Raw genomic sequence first — 19,705 nt, 5'->3', positions numbered from 1 at the left:
GTTCTGGTACCAGGTACACGTATGAGCCACCTTATGGTGCTTCTTATGGACAAACCGTGGCTAGCACAGAAGTCTTTATAGCACCCGACCCGATGCTTGTCCCTACGTTAAACTATTAATGACATAGTATAATAGTTTTTTTACGTTTCATTACATGTTGTCTTATTATTTTTCATGATATATTTGAATATATAATTTTTTTACTCGTCATGACATGACTAATATTTTTTTTAAAAATTAACATTAATTGACAAACCATTACTTTTCACAACTTTAAAATCCATTTCATGAAATGTTTTTACTTTTGAAGACAATTAAAACAATTTTAAATCATTAAAATAATGTCTTATACTTTAATGAAATACCCAACATTTTTTTTCAGGAAATACTTAAAACCACTTTTCACAATGTCTTAATTTATGAAATATTACATTTCATAACTAGTATTCTTTATTTCATATATTTGACAGCTTTTTACATAACTGTTTTTACTTTGGACATTTTATGACATACTGCAGTTGCATTCAGGAAGTGTAGGAAAGACGATGCACTACTTTTGATGCTCCACAGCATTTAGTCATCTTGAAACAACTGCCAGCCGATCATGTCGTTTTTAACTCTAGTGCTTTAAATACAATTCAGACTTTTTAGGAGCGCCACAGGGAGCAGTGCTCAGGCCCTTTATTCTGCCTCTAGTCTGGAACATCCAAAAGTTCTCAGTCTACTCACCAAGGGAAGCACCTTAAACTCATGACATCTTTTACTATATAACATTTAACTTTGAGACGTGTTTTTTTAACTTTACATGATTTGCAATAAATTAATTTTCTTACGTCATAGAACTTTTCAGGACGCATTATATTACTTTACATGACATTATATTTGTGACTTCTTTGGCATCATTTCTCAGATGTCTACTTCTCAATACGAGGACATCGGTGTCAGAAAAAATGAAGCAGACAAAAAAAGTAGAGCAGGTAAACATTTATTTGTGTAGATTATTTTAAACATATTTGAACAAAACGAAAAAGGCACAATAGAGAGAACAAAAGCAGAAACAACTAAAAGTCGATGTCTTGCCGCGTTGGTGTATTTATATATTACGACTGTTTTGACAGCAATTGTATTTTTCCAGGTTACATTTGAGCTTCAACAGAATAAAGTTGAGCAGTAATATTACGCAATCAGACAGGCTCCTCCCCCTCCGGCCTGGATCGCAGCATGCTCTGGAAAACAGTTAAAACACACATGAGTATTGGGATAATCACATGAAAAAAATCAAATTTCTCCATCAACAAAAATATTTCAGTACGGACAGAAATAAATAGACAATGACAGCACGCTTTCTATTTTGTACAACTTTATAAGCCGTGTGTAACTGACCATGTGGCCGACCGGCCTAGAGAGCCGGTCGGTGAATAGGAGCAGTCTTCACTCTAAGAGGACTCTAGCACACCAAGCCAACGAGTGATGTCGAGGTGAGACTCTAGTCTCTACGGGCACCGAACACACCGGAGGCGAAAGGAAAGAGACGTTACCATGGCAACCACGTGGCCGACGCGTCCTCGGAGCTTCGCGGTCTCCTTGGTCGTCTGTTGTGAAAAAAGAAGATGTGGTATCCATTAGAATAATCCATCACAGCCGGTTACACCAGGACGGCTCTAGAAGGTTTAACCACCGACATCACGATGACGTCACGATGACATCATCATGACGAACAGTCTGTAACTGACAAAGCGGCCGACTGGCCTACAGAGAACCAGCCGGTGAATTGAAGCAGTCTTCACTCTGAGAGGACTCTAAGCACACCAAGACGACGAGGCACGCCGAGGTGAGAATCCAGTCTCTCCAGGACACGTGCACGCTCACTTGTCTCTACATTAAAAGAGCGTGACATTTCTCATACAGAATATCTTCAGCCGGTAGATCTGACGGACGCCAACTGGCTCCGCCTTTTGTTTCAGGACGACATCATTGGTCAACACTCACGGAGCGCTCGGCATCCATGATGGCGGCCGGTCTTCTTGCCGTAGCGGAGCCCGGTCCGTTCCTCTTCAGACGGTGACGTCTCCTACCGACTTCACCCGAGTACTAAGTACCCAGGACGGCTGAGGAGACACAGGGAGGACGGACAGAAAGAAGAGACGGTCAACTGTCGTCTTTCCAGAGCGGGACGTAAACAAAGACTCCAGGACAGCTTTTTTTTAACGACTTTCTATCATGATAATCAAGTAATTTCTAATAATCTGAACATCTCTTTACAGCAACAACATGCAATCTAAATTAACCAGAGTGTTGAGATGACCATGAGACTTCACCAAAGAGGGCCTTAAACCATCAGCATGTTCCATGACATAATCACCAGTGACGAGCCGCGTGTAACTGACCATGTGGCCGACCGGCCTAGAGAGCCGGTCGGTGAATAGGAGCAGTCTTCACTCTAAGAGGACTCTAGCACACCAAGCCAACGAGTGATGTCGAGGTGAGACTCTAGTCTCTACGGGCACCGGACACACGGAGGCGAAAGGAAAGCGACGTTACCATGGCAACCACGTGGCCGACGCGTCCTCGGAGCTTCGCGGCCTCGGTCTCCTTGGTCGGCTGTTGTGGTGGAAAAAAAGATGATGTGGTATCCATTAGAATAATCCATCACAGCCGGTTACACCATGACGGCTCTAGAAGGTTTAACCACCGACATCACGATGACGTCACGATGACATCATCGTGACGAACAGTCTGTAACTGACAAAGCGGCCGACTGGCCTACAGAGAACCAGCCGGTGAATTGAAGCAGTCTTCACTCTGAGAGGACTCTAAGCACACCAAGACGACGAGGCACGCCGAGGTGAGAATCCAGTCTCTCCAGGACACGTGCACGCTCACTCTCTACAGACCACGTGCACGCTCACTGTAGAACACGTGCACGCTCACTCTCGTCTCTAGAACACGTGCACGCTCACTCTCTACAGACCACGTGCACGCTCACTGTAAAACACGTGCACGCTCACTATAGTCTCTAGAACTCGTGCACGCTCACTCTACAGACCACGTGCACACTCACTCAAGTCTCTACAGCAGAACAGACAAATACGAACGAACCGGAAACTAACCTCCATCAGTTTGTAAACACGGTGTAAATTGAGAGCGGATCACCATCACGTGACCCAGCACCACGGCCTCCGGGAGGATGTCGGTCCTCGGTGCTTCCTGGTCCTGGGGGGCTGTGAAGAAAAAAGATTTGGTATCGATTAGAATACAACGGATTTACAGCCAGTAGTAGCTAGCAAGCTAGGCTAAATAGCCCTTTACGTTTACTTGGATGTATTTATCGGCAGACTGTTAACGTGAGCCCAGTACACCGCTCAAAAATACCCCATAATGATATAAAATCCCGCGGAATAACACCCGGTAAAGGATCGCGGGGGCTGGCTGCACCGTAAACCGTCACCGGGTGACAGTTTGGTGTCCGGGTGAACAAGGATGGCCGTAGATTTAGCAGCTTCTCAGCGCACGGGGATTCGAGAGAGCACCTACCATGTTGGACGTCAGTTGGAAGAGGAACGGGATTTGTAAACCACGCGCTTTTGTGCGAGATTTGGCTCACGGCAGAAAGAAAGGTCAAAGCTACCCACAGCGACGCCTGGTGGTAGGGAGTGATTTTATGATTTAATAATAAACTTTTTAATCATCTTTAGTGAGTCTTCTCTACAGAGTCCGATTCTTAGAGCAACATGTTATCCACTAATAATAATCCAATAATTATAATCTAATAAAATATAGCATATTCTGAAATATATATTTTAAAGGTCACACTAATGTATTTTATTGACATTCTTCTTTTTATTTAAATACCCAAACTTTGATATTTTAAATAGCTTTGATATTTTAATAGTTTTTATTATCTTATATTGCATTCATTAGAGATTAGATTTTAAAAATATTTCATCTGAATATTATTTGAAACTACTTTATTTTATGTTTATTCGTATGAGGACAATTATAAAGGATGAACTATATGCTGATTTGCAATAGCGGTTCCTAAGTAGCATAACCCATTTAATCACGAGGCAGACTGATTAATTACTTTTAACACATTTTATCCTTCTCAAAGAAGGGAACGAGGAGATATTGAATAACAAAATAAAGCACAATATATGTTATTTAAAATTACATTTCTCAACTTATTCTGAACCGTTATTTTCAGAGTAAAGTGACAAATTTCAGATTATTGTACTTTATCTTCATCTTTTCTATTAATTGTACTTTACTACAAGAAATGAAAACGGTACCACGATATAAAATATCGCAATAAAATGCTGCTTTTACAAAAATTCACGAGTAATCATCATTTTACGATGTCATATTATTATAGAATAAAAGTCACAGGGACATTTTAGTCCTTTGCATTTTAATACGTGAAGTAATATTTCTTGGTTGTACTTTTTTTTCTTAAGTAAAACGTTCAATGCAAGACTGCTACAGTGTGGTAAGTCCTTTTACAACAACAACAACAACAACAGCAGAATTCGAGTCCACTGTTCTCCAGACTAAATACGTAATATTTGGTCAAAATGCAGTTATAACATGAATCTAAACTTTGTGCCACAGAAATCAAACAACGGCATAGAAATGTGATTTGTAGTATAAAATAATAAGTACAAAACAAAAAGCAGACGCAGTCGAGAACCGGACAGCCAATCACAGCCACGTGGCTCCTCCTCCTGGCCTCGTGGGCAGCGCCGGACTCGAGAGAACCCGTCTCCGCGTCCTGTGGGTCCAGAACCTTCCAGAAGGACTCCAGACCCGAGCCTTCAGGTTCCGGCGGCGGCGGGCTTGTGGAAGAAGTCGTGGATCTGCCGGGCCGCGGCCGGACCCACGACGGGCTCCAGCTCGGCGGGGCCGGCGTTGCAGAGCAGCCGGACGCTGGAGAAGCGCTCCAGCAGGGCGGCGGCTTTGACCCCGCCGACCCCGGGGACGCGGCGCACCAGAGCCAGCACCGGCGGCTCCGGCGGCCCGGAAGACGCCCTCCTCCGGAAGGGGTTCTCTCTGCCCTCGCCGTGGACCTGCAGGCGACCGGAGGACCCGGAGAACGTGTCTGCGCGAGCCTCAAAGTGACGTTTTGACGTTAGCGCTGAATTCAAAGCGGCGGTCGCGACTCACGATCTGCGCGATGAGCTGCGAGGCCTCGGTCGGCCCGGCAACCGGCAGCAGAGTCAGGCCGAGGTCCAACACCACGAACTTCTGCACGGCGGCAAAGTACTGCTCACTGAGCCGGGTGTTCTCCACCAGAACCAGCTCCTGCAGGCGGCTGCCGCTCTGTGGACACAGGAGACCAGAGGGGGAGAGAGACATGTTATAACATGTCATGACATGTTATAACATGTTATAACATGGGAGATAAAGTCATGTTATAATGTTATAAAAGGGAGATGAAGTCATGTTATAATGTTATAAAAGGGAGATGAAGTCATGTTATAATGTTATAAAAGGCAGATGAAATCATGTTATAATGTTATAAAAGGGAGACGAAGTCATGTTATAATGTTATAAAAGGGAGATGAAGTCATGTTATAACATGTTATAAAAGGGAGATGAAGTCATGTTATAATGTTATAAAAGGGAGATGAAGTCATGTTATAATGTTATAAAAGGAGATGAAGTCATGTTATAATGTTATAAAGGAGATAAAGTCATGTTATAATGTTATAAAAGGAGATGAAGTCATGTTATAATGTTATAAAAGGAGATGAAGTCATGTTATAATGTTATAAAAGGAGATGAAGTCATGTTATAATGTTATAAAAGGAGATGAAGTCATGTTATAATGTTATAAAAGGCAGATGAAATCATGTTATAATGTTATAAAAGGCAGATGAAATCATGTTATAATGTTATAAAAGGGAGATGAAGTCATGTTATAATGTTATAAAAGGAGATAAAGTCATGTTATAATGTTATAAAAGGAGATGAAGTCATGTTATAATGTTATAAAAGGAGATGAAATCATGTTATAATGTTATAAAAGGAGATGAAGTCATGTTATAATGTTATAAAAGGAGATGAAATCATGTTATAATGTTATAAAAGGAGAAAGTCATGTTATAATGTTATAAAAGGAGACGAAGTCATGTTATGTTATAAAAGGAGATGAAGTCATGTTATAATGTTATAAAAGGAGATGAAGTCATGTTATAATGTTATAAAAGGAGATGAAATCATGTTATAATGTTATAAAAGGAGATGAAGTCATGTTATAATGTTATAAAAGGAGATGAAGTCATGTTATAATGTTATAAAAGGAGATGAAGTCATGTTATAACATGTTATAAAAGGAGATGAAGTCATGTTATAATGTTATAAAAGGAGATGAAGTCATGTTATAACATGTTATAAAGGAGATGAAGTCATGTTATAACATGTTATAAAAGGAGATGAAGTCATGTTATAATGTTATAAAAGGAGATGAAGTCATGTTATAATGTTATAAAAGGAGATGAAGTCATGTTATAACATGTTATAAAAGGGAGATGAAGTCATGTTATAATGTTATAAAAGGGAGATGAAGTCATGTTATAACATGTTATAAAAGGGAGATGAAGTCATGTTATAATGTTATAAAAGGGAGATGAAGTCATGTTATAATGTTATAAAAGGAGATGAAGTCATGTTATAATGTTATAAAAGGAGATGAAGTCATGTTATAATGTTATAAAAGGAGATGAAGTCATGTTATAATGTTATAAAAGGGAGATGAAGTCATGTTATAACATGTTATAAAAGGGAGATGAAATCATGTTATAACATGTTATAAAAGGGAGATGAAGTCATGTTATAATGTTATAAAAGGGAGATGAAATCATGTTATGTTATAAAAGGGAGATGAAGTCATGTTATAATGTTATAAAAGGGAGATGAAGTCATGTTATAATGTTATAAAAGGCAGATGAAATCATGTTATAATGTTATAAAAGGGAGATGAAGTCATGTTATAACATGTTATAAAAGGGAGATGAAGTCATGTTATAATGTTATAAAAGGGAGATGAAGTCATGTTATAATGTTATAAAAGGGAGATGAAGTCATGTTATAATGTTATAAAAGGGAGATGAAGTCATGTTATAATGTTATAAAAGGGAGATGAAATCATGTTATAATGTTATAAAAGGGAGATGAAGTCATGTTATAATAGGGAGATGAAATCATGTTATAACATGTTATAAAAGGGAGATGAAGTCATGTTATAATGTTATAAAAGGGAGATGAAGTCATGTTATAACATGTTATAAAAGGAGATGAAGTCATGTTATAATGTTATAAAAGGAGATGAAATCATGTTATAATGTTATAAAAGGAGATGAAGTCATGTTATAATGTTATAAAAGGAGATGAAGTCATGTTATAACATGTTATAAAAGGAGATGAAGTCATGTTATAATGTTATAAAAGGAGATGAAATCATGTTATAATGTTATAAAAGGAGATGAAGTCATGTTATAATGTTATAAAAGGAGATGAAGTCATGTTATAATGTTATAAAAGGAGATGAAGTCATGTTATAATGTTATAAAAGGCAGATGAAATCATGTTATAATGTTATAAAAGGAGATGAAGTCATGTTATAATGTTATAAAAGGAGATGAAATCATGTTATAACATGTTATAAAAGGAGATGAAGTCATGTTATAATGTTATAAAAGGAGATGAAGTCATGTTATAATGTTATAAAGGAGATGAAATCATGTTATAATGTTATAAAAGGAGATGAAGTCATGTTATAATGTTATAAAAGGAGATGAAGTCATGTTATAACATGTTATAAAAGGAGATGAAGTCATGTTATAATGTTATAAAGGAGATGAAATCATGTTATAATGTTATAAAAGGAGATGAAGTCATGTTATAATGTTATAAAAGGAGATGAAGTCATGTTATAATGTTATAAAAGGAGATGAAGTCATGTTATAACATGTTATAAAAGGAGATGAAGTCATGTTATAACATGTTATAAAAGGAGATGAAGTCATGTTATAATGTTATAAAAGGAGATGAAGTCATGTTATAATGTTATAAAAGGAGATGAAGTCATGTTATAATGTTATAAAAGGAGATGAAGTCATGTTATAACATGTTATAAAAGGAGATGAAATCATGTTATAACATGTTATAAAAGGAGATGAAGTCATGTTATAATGTTATAAAGGAGATGAAATCATGTTATAATGTTATAAAAGGAGATGAAGTCATGTTATAATGTTATAAAAGGAGATGAAGTCATGTTATAATGTTATAAAAGGCAGATGAAATCATGTTATAATGTTATAAAAGGAGATGAAGTCATGTTATAACATGTTATAAAAGGAGATGAAGTCATGTTATAATGTTATAAAAGGAGATGAAGTCATGTTATAATGTTATAAAAGGAGATGAAGTCATGTTATAATGTTATAAAAGGAGATGAAGTCATGTTATAATGTTATAAAAGGAGATGAAATCATGTTATAATGTTATAAAAGGAGATGAAGTCATGTTATAATGTTATAAAAGCGAGATGAAGTCATGTTATAATGTTATAAAAGGGAGATGAAGTCATGTTATAATGTTATAAAAGGGAGATGAAGTCATGTTATAACATGTTATAAAAGGGAGATGAAGTCATGTTATAATGTTATAAAAGGGAGATGAAGTCATGTTATAACATGTTATAAAAGGGAGATGAAGTCATGTTATAACATGTTATAAAGGAGATGAAGTCATGTTATAATGTTATAAAAGGAGATGAAATCATGTTATGTTATAAAAGGAGATGAAGTCATGTTATAACATGTTATAAAAGGAGATGAAGTCATGTTATAATGTTATAAAAGGAGATGAAATCATGTTATAACATGTTATAAAAGGAGATGAAGTCATGTTATAATGTTATAAAAGGGAGATGAAGTCATGTTATAATGTTATAAAAGGCAGATGAAATCATGTTATAATGTTATAAAAGGGAGATGAAGTCATGTTATAATGTTATAAAAGGGAGATGAAGTCATGTTATAACATGTTATAAAAGGGAGATGAAGTCATGTTATAATGTTATAAAAGGGAGATGAAGTCATGTTATAATGTTATAAAGGAGATGAAGTCATGTTATAATGTTATAAAAGGGAGATGAAGTCATGTTATAATGTTATAAAAGGGAGATGAAGTCATGTTATAATGTTATAAAAGGGAGATAAAGTCATGTTATAATAGGGAGATGAAGTCATGTTATAATGTTATAAAAGGGAGATGAAGTCATGTTATAATGTTATAAAAGGGAGATGAAGTCATGTTATAATGTTATAAAAGGGAGATGAAGTCATGTTATAATGTTATAAAAGGCAGATGAAATCATGTTATAATGTTATAAAAGGCAGATGAAATCATGTTATAATGTTATAAAAGGGAGATGAAGTCATGTTATAATGTTATAAAAGGGAGATAAAGTCATGTTATAATGTTATAAAAGGGAGATGAAGTCATGTTATAATGTTATAAAAGGGAGATGAAATCATGTTATAATGTTATAAAAGGAGATGAAGTCATGTTATAATGTTATAAAAGGGAGATGAAATCATGTTATAATGTTATAAAAGGGAGATGAAGTCATGTTATAATGTTATAAAAGGAGATGAAGTCATGTTATGTTATAAAAGGAGATGAAGTCATGTTATAATGTTATAAAAGGAGATGAAGTCATGTTATAATGTTATAAAAGGAGATGAAATCATGTTATAATGTTATAAAAGGAGATGAAGTCATGTTATAATGTTATAAAGGAGATGAAGTCATGTTATAATGTTATAAAAGGGAGATGAAGTCATGTTATAACATGTTATAAAAGGAGATGAAGTCATGTTATAATGTTATAAAGGAGATGAAGTCATGTTATAATGTTATAAAAGGAGATGAAGTCATGTTATAACATGTTATAAAAGGAGATGAAGTCATGTTATAATGTTATAAAGGAGATGAAGTCATGTTATAATGTTATAAAAGGAGATGAAATCATGTTATAACATGTTATAAAAGGGAGATGAAGTCATGTTATAATGTTATAAAAGGGAGATGAAGTCATGTTATAACATGTTATAAAAGGGAGATGAAGTCATGTTATAATGTTATAAAAGGGAGATGAAGTCATGTTATAATGTTATAAAAGGGAGATGAAGTCATGTTATAATGTTATAAAAGGGAGATGAAGTCATGTTATAATGTTATAAAAGGGAGATGAAGTCATGTTATAATGTTATAAAAGGGAGATGAAGTCATGTTATAACATGTTATAAAAGGGAGATGAAATCATGTTATAACATGTTATAAAAGGGAGATGAAGTCATGTTATAATGTTATAAAAGGGAGATGAAATCATGTTATGTTATAAAAGGGAGATGAAGTCATGTTATAATGTTATAAAAGGGAGATGAAGTCATGTTATAATGTTATAAAAGGCAGATGAAATCATGTTATAATGTTATAAAGGAGATGAAGTCATGTTATAACATGTTATAAAAGGAGATGAAGTCATGTTATAATGTTATAAAAGGAGATGAAGTCATGTTATAATGTTATAAAAGGAGATGAAGTCATGTTATAATGTTATAAAAGGAGATGAAGTCATGTTATAATGTTATAAAAGGAGATGAAATCATGTTATAATGTTATAAAGGAGATGAAGTCATGTTATAATAGGAGATGAAATCATGTTATAACATGTTATAAAAGGAGATGAAGTCATGTTATAATGTTATAAAGGAGATGAAGTCATGTTATAACATGTTATAAAAGGAGATGAAGTCATGTTATAATGTTATAAAAGGAGATGAAATCATGTTATAATGTTATAAAAGGGAGATGAAGTCATGTTATAATGTTATAAAAGGAGATGAAGTCATGTTATAACATGTTATAAAAGGAGATGAAATCATGTTATAACATGTTATAAAGGAGATGAAGTCATGTTATAATGTTATAAAAGGGAGATGAAATCATGTTATAATGTTATAAAAGGGAGATGAAGTCATGTTATAATGTTATAAAAGGGAGATGAAGTCATGTTATAATGTTATAAAAGGGAGATGAAGTCATGTTATAATGTTATAAAAGGCAGATGAAATCATGTTATAATGTTATAAAAGGGAGATGAAGTCATGTTATAATGTTATAAAAGGGAGATGAAATCATGTTATAACATGTTATAAAAGGGAGATGAAGTCATGTTATAATGTTATAAAAGGGAGATGAAGTCATGTTATAATGTTATAAAAGGGAGATGAAATCATGTTATAATGTTATAAAAGGGAGATGAAGTCATGTTATAATGTTATAAAAGGGAGATGAAGTCATGTTATAACATGTTATAAAAGGGAGATGAAGTCATGTTATAATGTTATAAAAGGGAGATGAAATCATGTTATAATGTTATAAAAGGGAGATGAAGTCATGTTATAATGTTATAAAAGGGAGATGAAGTCATGTTATAATGTTATAAAAGGGAGATGAAGTCATGTTATAACATGTTATAAAAGGGAGATGAAGTCATGTTATAATGTTATAAAAGGGAGATGAAGTCATGTTATAATGTTATAAAAGGGAGATGAAGTCATGTTATGTTATAAAAGGGAGATGAAGTCATGTTATAACATGTTATAAAGGAGATGAAATCATGTTATAACATGTTATAAAAGGAGATGAAGTCATGTTATAATGTTATAAAAGGAGATGAAATCATGTTATAATGTTATAAAAGGAGATGAAGTCATGTTATAATGTTATAAAAGGAGATGAAGTCATGTTATAATGTTATAAAAGGCAGATGAAATCATGTTATAATGTTATAAAAGGAGATGAAGTCATGTTATAACATGTTATAAAAGGAGATGAAGTCATGTTATAATGTTATAAAAGGAGATGAAGTCATGTTATAATGTTATAAAAGGAGATGAAGTCATGTTATGTTATAAAGGAGATGAAGTCATGTTATAATGTTATAAAAGGAGATGAAATCATGTTATAATGTTATAAAGGAGATGAAGTCATGTTATAATGTTATAAAAGGAGATGAAGTCATGTTATAATGTTATAAAAGGAGATGAAGTCATGTTATAATGTTATAAAAGGAGATGAAGTCATGTTATAATGTTATAAAAGGAGATTAAGTCATGTTATAACATGTTATAAAAGGAGATGAAGTCATGTTATAATGTTATAAAAGGAGATGAAGTCATGTTATAACATGTTATAAAAGGAGATGAAGTCATGTTATAACATGTTATAAAAGGAGATGAAGTCATGTTATAATGTTATAAAAGGAGATGAAATCATGTTATGTTATAAAGGAGATGAAGTCATGTTATAACATGTTATAAAAGGAGATGAAGTCATGTTATAATGTTATAAAAGGAGATGAAGTCATGTTATAATGTTATAAAAGGAGATGAAATCATGTTATAACATGTTATAAAAGGGAGATGAAGTCATGTTATAATGTTATAAAAGGGAGATGAAATCATGTTATAATGTTATAAAAGGGAGATGAAGTCATGTTATAATGTTATAAAAGGGAGATGAAGTCATGTTATAATGTTATAAAAGGGAGATTAAGTCATGTTATAACATGTTATAAAAGGGAGATGAAGTCATGTTATAATGTTATAAAAGGGAGATGAAATCATGTTATAAAAGGGAGATGAAGTCATGTTATAATGTTATAAAAGGGAGATGAAGTCATGTTATAACATGTTATAAAAGGGAGATGAAATCATGTTATAACATGTTATAAAAGGGAGATGAAGTCATGTTATAATGTTATAAAAGGGAGATGAAATCATGTTATAATGTTATAAAAGGGAGATGAAGTCATGTTATAATGTTATAAAAGGAGATGAAGTCATGTTATAATGTTATAAAAGGAGATGAAGTCATGTTATAATGTTATAAAAGGAGACGAAATCATGTTATAATGTTATAAAAGGAGATGAAGTCATGTTATAATGTTATAAAAGGAGATGAAGTCATGTTATAATGTTATAAAAGGAGATGAAATAATGTTATAATGTTATAGAAGGAGATGAAGTCATGTTATAATGTTATAAAAGGAGATGAAGTCATGTTATAATGTTATAAAGGAGATGAAATCATGTTATAACATGTTATAAAAGGAGATGAAGTCATGTTATAATGTTATAAAAGGGAGATGAAGTCATGTTATAATGTTATAAAAGGCAGATGAAATCATGTTATAATGTTATAAAAGGGAGATGAAGTCATGTTATAATGTTATAAAAGGGAGATGAAGTCATGTTATAATGTTATAAAAGGGAGATGAAGTCATGTTATAATGTTATAAAAGGGAGATGAAATCATTTTATAATGTTATAAAAGGGAGATGAAGTCATGTTATAATGTTATAAAAGGGAGATGAAGTCATGTTATAATGTTATAAAAGGGAGATGAAGTCATGTTATAATGTTATAAAAGGGAGATGAAGTCATGTTATAATGTTATAAAAGGGAGATGAAGTCATGTTATAATGTTATAAAAGGGAGATGAAGTCATGTTATAATGTTATAAAAGGGAGATGAAGTCATGTTATAATGTTATAAAAGGGAGATGAAGTCATGTTATAATGTTATAAAAGGGAGATGAAATCATGTTATAACATGTTATAAAAGGGAGATGAAATCATGTTATAATGTTATAAAAGGGAGATGAAGTCATGTTATAACACGTCATATAAAGTTAACCCACGTTGCGGTAGCGGACCAGTTTCCTCTTGTAGCCGTTTCCCGCGATGACGTCGCTCTCGGACACGTACAGGACGCAGCTGTTGTTGGGCAGGTGGAAGTCCGCCACGCCGAGCCGGTCCTCAAAGAGGACTCTCACAGCGCCGCCTGCAGCGGAGGAACAAGCCTTTCTGTTCTTGTTTTTGTTGTCCTTCTGCCGGAGGCCACAACGTACATGTTTATGGGGGCTCAACTATTAAAAGATTCAGGTAAAACTCACTCTGCGGCTCTCACTAAACATTTAGTGAGGATTATATCGCTGAACTAAATGTGAAAATATCATTTATAGAAGTTATTTTATTAACTATAATCTGAAATCCAATGGAAGAATCCCATTGGCTGCCGGCGGAGGGAACCGGTGTGACGCGACTTCCGGGGTTGGCCCACAAAAGTGCGAAAGGAAAAGAAGAAAGAAAGGAAAGTTACACTCTAAATAATGAACGAGATATAAAGTAAAAAGAATACATCGCGAAAATATCATAATGGAAAATTAATCCAATAAAAATTATTTTAAAAAAAAAGACAATACGCTTTCCGCTGCCATAGCAACCCTCTTTCTTCCCGGTCATGAACCCGGAAGTGAATAACGGGCAGGCGCGTCGTACAATACTTAAATAAGTTGCATTTACGTTATTAAGACATTTTTAAACAACGGCATGCGAGCCGAATTAAAGACAGGAGGTATTTAAAGCATACAAAGTGTTCAGTCGTGTTATTTAACCGCGTGTTTGTCTGCATTAAAGCGAAACTATCTTAAACGTTGCTATTTCTTAATGGCGTTTTGCCGCAAGTTTGTTGTCTCCACATGAAAAATAATCACAACATTAACAATAATAATTACCCTTTAAACTTTGAATGAGGGACGAGTTTCTCCATTTCTCGCTGGCAATAACGTGTCCGTACGGAGGACCCGCATTCAGTACCGCGTTGGTGTCCATGACGTCACCAAGGCGGTGAAGTCTCTTCTTCGCCTGCAGCTCGTTGCTGTCGACGAGGAGCGGGTGTGACTCTCTGGCGCCCCCCGGAGGCCAAGAGGGGAAACACGTCCTCTTCACACACTAAACACACGAATACTCCTAAAAGTGATGAAACGTAACTAAATACATGAACTGAAGGACACCTGAGAGGTACTGGTGCTTTCATATTTAACCCTTCACTCCCCTGTGTGTATTTACCGCCTTTATTATCACCTTTAATGTTTGAAAAGATCTTCTACCGCTGCTAATGGACTCAGGTATTCCCCCTCCTCTGATGAACCTCTGCCCCGCCCACCTACACACACCTGCAGGGACCAGTGGCGGTTCGTCCATAGGGGGCGCTAGGGCGCCGCCCCTCTTAAAATTTGGAGATGAAAAAAAAAAAAGAAGAAAAAAAAGAAAACAATCTGTCAAAAAACATTATATGCCAAATCATTTCAATAGTAAATATACCGTGTTGACGCGCTAAATGTGTGTGGGAGACCGTAAGCCTGTCAACAACCACTTAAGTTAATGTGAAAAAATATAATATATCGCCATTATCACGGAGAGAAGCCCCTCCCCTTTTTCGAGGCGCTGGTCTAACGTGTGTGTACGGCATCGATACAACATTTCAGTCGTTTTGGCAATGACCGGCTTCACATTGGCAGATGAAACCGGGAATCTTGGGGCGCACAAATGTGCGCACGCGATTGGATTATTGGGCAGATCAGAGACCCGTATGTTCCCTCAGCCCATAGAGCAGTGTTGCCAGGTCCGCGGTTTTCCTGCGGAATCGGGCCACTTTTGAAGTGTTGCGCGGGTTGAATTTGTTGTCCTTGGTTCGGGTAGACCTATTTTGCATGCAAATTACATGAATATCTTTAAATAAAAATCCATATTTTAAATGAAATAATTTATTCATACCCAAATCCTACCAAACTGACTCAAGATCAGCACTTACACACATTTTTATTTATGATAATATACTGTATAATAATTACACAAGGCCATTTTAGGACCTAGGTGAAATAACTTGAGGGAAAACTGCTTTTAATGCTGGCAAACTAAACATATGTTGTTACTTTGTAGATATTACAATACATTTGGCAATGATAGCAATGCTGTTGGACTTTAAAAGCAGTGTATATGGTTTGGCACGGGCATATTTTGAGTTCTGATATTGGGCTGGTTTTTGGGCTGGTTTTGTCACACAGACCTGGCAACCCTGCTCACAATGGTTTTATATTGCTGAGGGTGAGTTGAGTGAAAAACGATGTTGCACTATTTTGGCTATATTCTTTTATAAAAATTAACCGTTTATGTTACATACAGTAATGGTCGCAAATACGATCACGGCGTCCAGCTGTCATGTCATTTAGACCGTCAACATATACGTTTGGTGGCGGTCTCATTGAGCCACTTTGGCACCGTTTGTTTAGCTACATCCGGTCGCCCCGACGTATATTTTCCTTGTGTAAATTGTGTTTTGCGTGTCTAGGAAGTGGAAGTGCAGAGACAGATCAGAAGGCAATGTGTGTTCTGTTGTCTTCTGCAGGTATGTGTTTCCCTTTTGTTCAAAGTTAGAATTTTCTCTGTTTCTGCTGAAATGACTCTAGCTCATGTAGTTATTTATTTTGTCCATTAGGGGTCTCTATTTTCCCCTTGTATGTTACATGTCATGGTTTTTGATGAGAATTGTTATTATTTAGATTTAATGTGGTCCTGTCTTCCATGGACAATGGTTTTATTTTGCTGAGGAAGTGGAAGTGCAGAGACAGATCAGAAGGCAAATGTGTGTGTTCTGTTGTCTTCTGCAGAATAAATAAGTGCTGGGAAAATCCACCATCTGAGCCGACTTCTTCCATGCCCGTTCCACATCTGTAACATCTGCTCTGAACCTCTTTCATGTGAGGGTGAAACTCTTTTATTTTGCAAACCTCTAAAACCCAACCCAATGTTTCTTAAAGAATTCTGCTCTGAACCTCTCATGCCCAAAGTTACAGTGTGTTGATAGTTGTTATTGGACCGTGTTGAGCACGCTGTGTTCTTGAAATAAAGCTTTGTTTTTTACAATATTCTACTCAAAACCTCTTTTCTTCTCATTGTTGAGTGCTATTTAAACCGCGTCGCCCAACTGCGCCCCCCCAAAAAAAAATTTCACCAGCCGCCACTGCTATGAATAAATGTTACTTTACATACCTAAACTCTTGTAATGTAACGCCCTGTTCTGTGTCTCCTGTGTCTTGATTGTTCATTCCCTTCACCTGCACTCAGACACTCCTGTCTCCTTGATTGTTCATTCCCTTCACCTGCAATCAGCCACTCCTCTGTTTCCTTGATTGTCTGATGCCGTACACCTGTGTTTTCTATATATTGTGCCAGTCATTCCCTTGTCTCTTGTCGGTTTGTTGTCTTTATTTCTGTCTCTAGTAGTGTCTCTGTTTCGATGATCAATTCCCAGTCTTTGTTCGCGTTGTTAATTCCTAGTGTTTTCTTGTAGTTGCTTTCGAGCCAGAGTTTTACTGTTGTACCTTTTCCTGAAGTAAAGTGTTTTTGTTTCACCTTAAACCTGTAGTTTCTCTGCACCTGAGCCCCACCCCGTGACATGTATAGTATTTTAAAGGACATTTTTTATACATCTGCATTCATTTAGCATATATTACGATCAACCATTTGACGACTTGGATATGACCATGATATTGAATAGTATTATAAATTAAACTGCATTCCTTCTACATTACTTTCACGGGGGAAGCAGTGGATACTGTATAGCAGGGCTATTCAACTTCAGTAGCAAGTGGGCCGAATAAGAAAATCACAGGGGGTGTGAGGGCCGCACAGAATATTGATCAAATAATGGCTAAAAATGAAAAACAGTAATGTATATTTCCACAGGTAAACAGTCACACACGAAAATGCGTCGGTATTGTGTGGCAAAAGTGTTGCGAACAAGCATCACTATAAACATGTTTCAAAGTGTAAATATCCGCTCAAGGTAACCAGTTGTTTCAGATCCCAAACCAAACTGTTCCCATGAAAACATAAGAAATGTGACTTAATGCATCAATATAATAATATACACTTTTACTAATCCCCAAGGGGAAATTAGTTCTCTGCATTTAACCCATCCTTAGTTATTAAGGAGCAGTGGGCTGCGGTGAAGCGCCCGGGAAGCAACTGGGGGTTCAGTGCCTTGCTCAAGGACACTTCAACTTGCAACTAAGCGAGGATCGAACCCACAACCTTGCGGTTGAAGGACGGCCCTCTTACCCCACTGAGCTACAGCCGCCAATATATAAATGACTTTGGGTGAAACTAATATCTGGTGGCACAGCACACAGACTGCATGTCGTTGAGTGCAGACTCCTTTTGCGTGAAAGGGATCGAAACCAGGTCGGGCGATCTTTTTATTTTTTCGAAAATGTATTTCTTCATACGTGGCTGTGATGCGCTGCTCACTTATACAATCGTAATCGCCCAAATGGATATGAACGGTGGCTTGAAGATCTCCAGCAATATGTTTGTGAATGTGTGACGAATCTGGTGAGTGAGACAGAGCCCCGCTGCAGATGTGAAGAGAACACAACGCACGCGCAGGGAAACCAGTAGGTCTGAAAACCAGTAGGGGTGTAACACCGGCAACCAACACGGGTGCGTAACATAAAGATGTAACCATACAGGTTTGGTTGAGGCAACAGTGAAACTCAATGGCTCTGGGTTAGATGTCTCAATGTATAAAAGAGGCGTGTCCGTCAGTTTTATTTTTTCTTACCAAGCTATACTGATTTGCAGGCAGTCTTGCGGGCCAGAGTTAAACTCAAACGGGCCGTATCCGGCCCGCGGGCCGCTAGTTGAATAGGCCTGCTGTATAGCCTACTACAGCAATATAGGTTGTATAATTACCTTCCCAACCATGATGTGAATCTATACTAAATATGTTACACATACACACCAGCATTTTATAAATACATCCACGGTGAAAGATATTTCTCCTGATACCTTTTATAAGGACTGGGCTCTCTCTCAGACGTCTCTGACGAGATTACTAAGGAAAACAAGAAATGATTATGGCTGCTGGAGCTTGTAATGACACATTACTACCTTCATTCTCTCCCATAACACAGCAGTCCTGGATTACTCATTGCCCAAACAAAGTACTTTAAAGAACACTCTGGCATTCACCACCCATTCATGCATGAGGGTTTGTACTCAGTGAGATAGTGTTGGTGGCTGTGTGATTCACACTCAGTTCTCCATTTGAGAATGTTACCCGTTTGACTTCTACTGGACTGTGTGACAGGTTAATCACAACAAATCATCTCTTTGCAGATTTATTGTGTGAAATTCAGACAAAATTGTAGCTAGGCAGAAACTGATCTTGTTGAATAACACTCATGTTATACTTTGTCATAACAATGTAGCACAGTAGCAGACGGCAGCACCTCACACCAGACTGGTTAGATAAGAGACACTATTTGAGAGTATGACTCACCCCTCATCACGGCTTTCATGCATCTCCATCTCATTCACTCTCATTCTCCTTCTTCTCAATTGAAGTGCAAAGCAGAAAACACTTATCGCCCATGAACATACAGAAGATGGGCAAAATGGGCAAAATGGCCAAACAATGTACTCAAAATTTCATTTCTTTCTAAGTAACCATTTTATTGACATTTCAAAAATGACGTATTCTACTTTCCAAACTAAATGTTGAAAAGTCTCGACAAAGAATTTGACATCCTGACAGAAAAAAATATATGCCAATGTCCTGAACGTCATTTAATTAAGTTGAAATAATAACAATAAGAATACATTATTTTATCAATCCCACATTGGTGAAATTCTTCTCTGCATTTGACCCGTCCTTAGCAGTGAAGCGCCCGGGAAGCAACTGGGGGTTCAGTGTCTTGCTCAAGGACACTTTAGCCGTTTCTC

General features: G+C 36.2%; 1 protein-coding gene and 2 non-coding genes across 4 annotated transcripts; all 3 read right to left on the bottom strand.

Annotated features, from left to right (window-relative positions):
• Positions 1–969: 969 nt before the first annotated feature.
• Positions 970–14,749, bottom strand: faap24 (FA core complex associated protein 24). 2 transcript variants are annotated; one of them, XM_056416420.1, is made up of 9 exons: positions 14,653–14,749; positions 13,777–13,919; positions 5,161–5,316; positions 3,535–5,063; positions 3,111–3,221; positions 2,542–2,601; positions 1,990–2,108; positions 1,539–1,592; positions 970–1,226 (listed from the first exon to the last, which is right to left on the bottom strand). In XM_056416420.1, exons 1-4 carry the CDS (start codon positions 14,747–14,749, stop codon positions 4,812–4,814), a joined length of 648 nt encoding a protein of 215 aa, XP_056272395.1. In that variant the 3' UTR covers positions 970–1,226; positions 1,539–1,592; positions 1,990–2,108; positions 2,542–2,601; positions 3,111–3,221; positions 3,535–4,811. The 2 variants fall into 2 exon arrangements, with proteins under 2 accessions (XP_056272395.1, XP_056272396.1); XM_056416421.1 differs by lacking the exon at positions 2,542–2,601.
• Positions 1,371–1,497, bottom strand: LOC130196025 (small nucleolar RNA SNORA3/SNORA45 family). The gene has a single exon (XR_008832174.1). It is a non-coding gene; the product is annotated as a small nucleolar RNA SNORA3/SNORA45 family (small nucleolar RNA).
• LOC130196026 (small nucleolar RNA SNORA3/SNORA45 family) lies at positions 2,375–2,501 on the bottom strand. Its single transcript, XR_008832175.1, has one exon. It is a non-coding gene; the product is annotated as a small nucleolar RNA SNORA3/SNORA45 family (small nucleolar RNA).
• Positions 14,750–19,705: the final 4,956 nt, after the last annotated feature.

Source organism: Pseudoliparis swirei, chromosome 6 (genome assembly GCF_029220125.1).
Source record: "Pseudoliparis swirei isolate HS2019 ecotype Mariana Trench chromosome 6, NWPU_hadal_v1, whole genome shotgun sequence".
Classification (NCBI taxonomy): Eukaryota; Metazoa; Chordata; class Actinopteri; order Perciformes; family Liparidae; genus Pseudoliparis; species Pseudoliparis swirei.
Note: the sequence above shows the minus strand (reverse complement) of the source record. Positions and strands in the feature narration are given on the sequence as shown.

Coding starts and splice junctions, on each gene's coding strand:
- faap24 (XM_056416420.1), bottom strand. CDS start 14,749: ATGGACACCAACGCGGTACTGAATGCGGGTCCTCCGTACGGACACGTT. Junction 13,920..14,652: donor CCTCATTCAAAGTTTAAAGG/GTAATTATTATT, acceptor CCTCCGCTGCAG/GCGGCGCTGTGAGAGTCCTC. Junction 5,317..13,776: donor AACTGGTCCGCTACCGCAAC/GTGGGTTAACTT, acceptor CTGTGTCCACAG/AGCGGCAGCCGCCTGCAGGA.